This window comes from Bison bison, unplaced genomic scaffold, assembly GCF_000754665.1.
Source record: "Bison bison bison isolate TAMUID 2011002044 unplaced genomic scaffold, Bison_UMD1.0 scf7180017864180, whole genome shotgun sequence".
Taxonomy (NCBI): Eukaryota; Metazoa; Chordata; class Mammalia; order Artiodactyla; family Bovidae; genus Bison; species Bison bison.
This window is the reverse complement of record NW_011494752.1, coordinates 1,673,039-1,678,438: the sequence shown is the minus strand read 5'-3', so window position 1 is coordinate 1,678,438 and position 5,400 is coordinate 1,673,039. Positions and strand designations below refer to the sequence as shown.

At 45.0% G+C, this 5,400-nt stretch overlaps 1 protein-coding gene across 1 annotated transcript in view; it reads right to left on the bottom strand.

The window, feature by feature from the left end:
- The window catches only part of LOC104990472 (keratin, type I microfibrillar 48 kDa, component 8C-1-like), a 6,227-nt gene extending 3,572 nt beyond the window's left edge, over positions 1-2,655 (bottom strand). Inside the window, exons 1-2 of the mRNA XM_010842554.1 lie at positions 2,305-2,655; positions 483-565 (exon numbers count right to left, since the gene is read on the bottom strand). Of these exons, the coding sequence (XP_010840856.1) occupies positions 483-565; positions 2,305-2,652 (431 nt within the window). The 5' untranslated portion in view covers positions 2,653-2,655. The remainder of the gene's footprint in view (positions 1-482; positions 566-2,304) is intronic.
- Positions 2,656-5,400: the final 2,745 nt, after the last annotated feature.

The following is a 5,400-nucleotide window of genomic DNA, read 5'->3' as shown; positions in this document are numbered from 1 at the left end:
AAAATGCGTCAGGTTGGCCCAAAGATGAAAAAATGATATAGGTAGAATCACATTGCAAACTATAAAGTCTCATAAAAATGCAATGGATTCTTGACGATTATAATGGTCATACCTAGAAAAACTGATGGATTCTCTGAAATGAATTTTGGCTCTCATTGTGTCATTTAACTTTTTCCAATGGGCTGATCATAACTCAACTGTATTAAGAGACTTGTGTGGAATATACTTTTAAAGTTGATCCAGATGTTAAGTTGAAAAAGAGAGTGAATAGATGACTGCTTGAGCTCCTTCAAACTAAATTTAAAACACAGAATGCTTGCTTCCAGTGAGGAGACTGACAGTTAACCTAACTCACTGAATGCAAGAAACCTCCCACTATGATCGTAGACAGCTTCTGCTTGCATGCTTCCAGGACAGAGTTCATCACTTTGCAACTCAGCCTGTCCATTACTAAATTGGTCTGATCATTAGAGAAATCTTACTTGGTCCTGAAGTCATCTGCAGCCAGCTTGGCGTTGTCGATCTGCACCACCAGCCTAGCATTCTCTGCCTTGTTGGCCAGGATCTGGGCACAGGATTAATTGTGAAATCAGTTGTAGTAAGAATGAATGTCTCATAACTTAAAATTTAAAACTATTTTCTTTCAAACAGATATTCCTTCCAAAAAGCTTCAAGTCTTCTCACATTCTCAGTTTGAGGATAAGGGGAGGATTCATTAATAGAACTGATCATTTCAAAACTAAAACAGTCAAGAGAAAATGTGTCTTTTGTCGTAAATTCTTCTCTTCTTGGTCTGCCTCTTGTTTCCTGCAGTAACTGAACATACTGGGAACCAAATCTCTCATAGTGTTCGTGTTTGCTTAGTGGGAGGTGGGGTGCTAAACCCCAAAAAAACCCAAGCAAACAAAGACAAGTTGGTTATCCTATGCTCACACACCACCATTCCAGCCCTGCTGACCACTCTCCACTCTCCCCTCACATTGCCCTGGACAAAGCTTTTGCACAAAGCTTCTGCCTCTACTTGGAATGCCTGGATGCCTTCACCCACCTAGCAAGACCCTCTACGTAAGCCACATTCCCCTTCCTTCCCCAGTTCCTGCAGGAGTCACTTCTTCCTGGTGCTCCCACAGTAACTGCACCTAGCCAGTTACACATCTAATCACCTTCACTGTGGTTATTTGTTTCCTATCTCCCCTATTACACTGTGACCTCCTGAAGGAAAGAGACTGTCTCACTCAGTACTTTATCCCTTGTTCCAGCACTGTGCCTCATTCTCACTAAATGTGCAGAAATCAGTGCACGATCTTCAAATCCCACACCGCCTTTCTGACACTCACTTTGCCAGAACTACTGAATGGTGGACAGTTAATTCTGTCAGAGAATCAAGGGCTTGTGCAATTGAATATAAACTCCTCTTCATCCTTCAAACCATTCTCAGATAGTGCCTCTTCTGAGAAGCCCTCCCTGACCTACACGATGCATTAAGCCCCACTTCTACGTTCACTCTGTACTTATCCCACTTCTACTCCCATATTTTTGACCCTGAATTCTCATGTGTATGCAAGCCCGCTCTGTGTATACTAGGGAGGATTTTGGAGCTGGTGGCTCTTTTACTTTGTTATAGACACACTGTCTTGTTATATCTTGAAATATCTAAGGATTCACGCAGGAAATTCCTAGCTCCAAGAAATAATTCAGGTGCATATTATTATGTTTTAATGCTATGCATGCTCCATGCTTGTATGCTAAAGTCATTTCAGTTGTGTCCAACTCTTTGCAACCCTATGGACTATAGCCTGCCAGGCTCCTCTGTCCATGGAATTTTCCAGGCAAGAATACTGGAATGGGTTGCCATTTCCTTCTCCAAGGGATCGTCCCAACCCAGGGATCCAGCCCACGTCTCTTACATCTCCTGCATTGGCCGGCCGGTTCTCTACCACTAGAGTTACCTGGGAAGCCCCTTTTAATGCTATAGGCTCGGAAAACAAGACCAGAATACCATAATAGGACTAAAGCATCAGTCAGTCTGGTTTTAAACAAGAAGTAGTGTTAGGTTGCTATGACTTTGGTCTAATGCCTTACCCTCTCCCCTGTCTGTACCTCTCCTTCCTGGGGCATCCCACATCGATTCTCTAGGATGACATGATGTGTCTTATGTGAGCCAGTGACTTCTATGTCTCTGTCCTTATCATTTTCAACATTAGGTTTGACCAAACTTAAATCCACTTGGAAGTAGGTCTGTCAAATTTAGATAAGTAGTTCTTCAACTGGCAGCTCATCAGTTGGCAGTGCCCACCCCCTCACCTTCTGCTGGAGCTCCTCGATGGTCCGGAAGTAGGACTGGTAGTTGGGGCACACGAGGGGCTCCTGCTGCTGGCTCCGCTCCAGGATGCGGCTCTCCAGCTCCGCGTTCTCCCGCTCCAGCTGCCGCACCTTCTCCAGGTAGCTGGCCAGACGGTCGTTCAGGAACTGCATGGTCTCCTTCTCGCTGCCATTGAAGGAGCCCTCGCAGAACCAGTTGCAGCTGCCCACATTGGCGGGGATGTTGCAGGCCCCGGGCAGGGTGGTGCCACAGCAGCTGGGGGGCACGCAGGGCCTGGAGGAGCAGCTGGAGCGGAAGCTCAGGTTGGGCAGGCAGCAGCTGTAAGACATGGTGCTGGAGGGAGCAGAGCTCTGAAGGTCTGTTTCTAAGCCTGGTTCCTTTCTGTGGTGTAAGCCCTGGTCTTCTCCAGCTCTTTATATTCTGCCAGTGGTGGGTGTGGTAGCCACGCTTAGCGTTACCCTCTTTTACCCTCTCTACCAATTTTTCCATGTTATTTAGCCACCTCACGCGAGTCCTTTACCTCATAAAATGTTTTACTTGGGCTTCTTGCTAAGTCAGGACTCATCAACAATCATGCTGGTTGGTTAAGGAAAAGCTTCAAAGTGACCCACCCATATCTTTCCAACAGCAGCACTCACTCATGGGCTATAGAGTTAGTGATAGCTATGTCCTGTCCTCCAGAGTTGGGGGCACTTCTTCTCCTACACAAGGAAAGGTCAGTGGCTCATCTATGTCATGCTCAGTAGAGACTCTGTGAGAAAAAGCAGACTATTCAGTAGGGAATCCTGGAAGCTGAGATCGGAAAGGATTATGAGGCCATCTTGTCCAAGGCCCCTTTGCCAGGTGGAGGCAATTCTACCCTCTTCCTAGGGGGCTTCAGGAAGCCCCCAGGCTCCATTTCTGTTATTACTCAATGTTCACAGAACATTAAGAAAACTAACATCTTGGGAGCACCTACTCTTCAGGAAGATTTTACTCTGTACTTGTACATAGTATGACATTTGTTGACTTTAAAATACTCAGAACCTAAAAGTTGAGGGTTATGTTTTATTCAGCAGGAATTTTTAGGACTTCAGGCCTGGGATACACCATCTCAAGTAACTCTGAGAGAACTGCTTTGAGGAGGCAAGGCAGGGAGCCAGGTTATACATAAATTTTGCAACAACGGACAGGTAGTCTGAACATCAAAAGATAATTGTTAAAGGAAAACCAGATATCCCAAGTTAAGGAATTTAGTAGTTTCCTGTGTATGAGAAGATGCAAGAGTCTGGGCTCACAGAAATCATTCCTTTGATATGCATCCCAGCTCTCTGGGGCCAGTATCCTGTGATTTCACATCCTGAGTTTCCTCAGGGCTCATCGAGGGGAATGGCTGCAGTCTGATGGCTAGATGGCAGGTATTCTTTCTTTCCTGACTTCCTTCAGGGTTCAACAGCTCACCAACGGTGGTGGCTGCAATCATTGAAGATTATGACACCCTTTGTTTACTGATATGGCAGGAAATATCCATTTCTCATGTTGTTAGAATGGCTTCTGCTTACTGAGAACCCACTGTGCTGAGCACCTTATTTATACTGTCTCTTTAAGTCCACACATAACACTGCAGGGTTTGCAAATGAGGATGCCAAACCTTTGAGAGGTTGTTCAAGGTCACAGAGCTCTTGCGTGTGGAGCCAGCATTACAACCCCCACTTCTCTGATTCCAATGGCCTTGCTCTCTCCTTCACACTATCTCCCTCTTCCAATCTTCTCACTGCGAGATGCAATGATGCACAAAAGGATTGAGTGCAATTGAATGCACTACTAGGCAATATCACCTCCTAAATTATAATTGACCAAGAATTAAAAGTCTGTTCTCTATCAAAGAACCAAAGGTCACTTCTACTCTAGTGGAAGGAAATCTACTAAAAGAAAATGTAATACCCACTAAGGCTTGGGGGGAAAGGGAGATTTACTGGGTTCGATGTCAAAACGCCTGATCCCAGTTTTCCAAATGATATGCGAGCTACATGTGCCAAGTCACTTCAGTTGTGTCCTACTCTTTTCGACCCTATGGACTATAGCCCACCAGGCTCCTCTGTCCATAGGATTCTTCAAGCAAGAATACTGGAGTGTGTTGTCATGCCCTCCTCCAGGGGATCTTCCCAACCTGGGGTCAAACTCAAATCTCTTATATCTGCATTGGTAGGTGGGTTCTTTACCACTAGCGCCACTTGGGAAGCCCTTTCCAAAGGACGTGACTCTTAAAAAGTCATCACATTAAGTTACATGCTTTCTTTTTTTTTCAGTTGATAATTATGTTTTATCCAGTGGACTTCCTGAGGGCTTAAGCCCAGAAGACAGCCTCTCAGAGAGCTCTGAGAGACTGCTTCAAAGAGGTAAGGGAGGATCCAGGATGCATGGGAGTTTTGCAATAAAAACCAGGTAGTCAGACTATCAAAGGATAATTGTTAATTAAAGAAAACCAAATATCTCAAGTGAATGAATTTAACACTTTTCTACATATGGGAAGATGTAAGAGTCTGGGCACAGTGAAATCATTCCTTTGATATGCACCTCAGCTATCTGAAGAATTGATGCTTTCGAACTGTGCTGCTGGAGACGACTCTTGAGAGCTCCTTGGACAGCAAAGAGATCAAACCAGTCAATCCTAAAGGAAATCAACCCTGAATACTCATTAGAAGGGCTGATGCTGAAGCTGAAGTTCCAATACTTTGGCCACCTGATCCAAAGAGCCAATTCACTGGAAAAGACTCTGATGCTAGGAAAGACTGAGGGAAGGACGAGAAGGGGGCAACAGAGAATGAGATGGTTGGATGGCATCATCAACTCAATGGACATGAGTTTGATCAAACTCTGGGAGATAGTGAAGGACAGGCAAGCCTGGCATGCTACAGTCCATGGGGTCGCAAAGAGTCAGACACAACTGAGAGTAACTGAACAACATTTTGGGACGGTATCTTGTTTTTCTCTATCCTGAATCCCCTCAGGGGGTGGCTGCAGTGTCTGATGTCTTGTTGACTGCAATATAAGGTATGTGACATTCTTCATCCTCTGAACCAAAGTACCTGATCAAT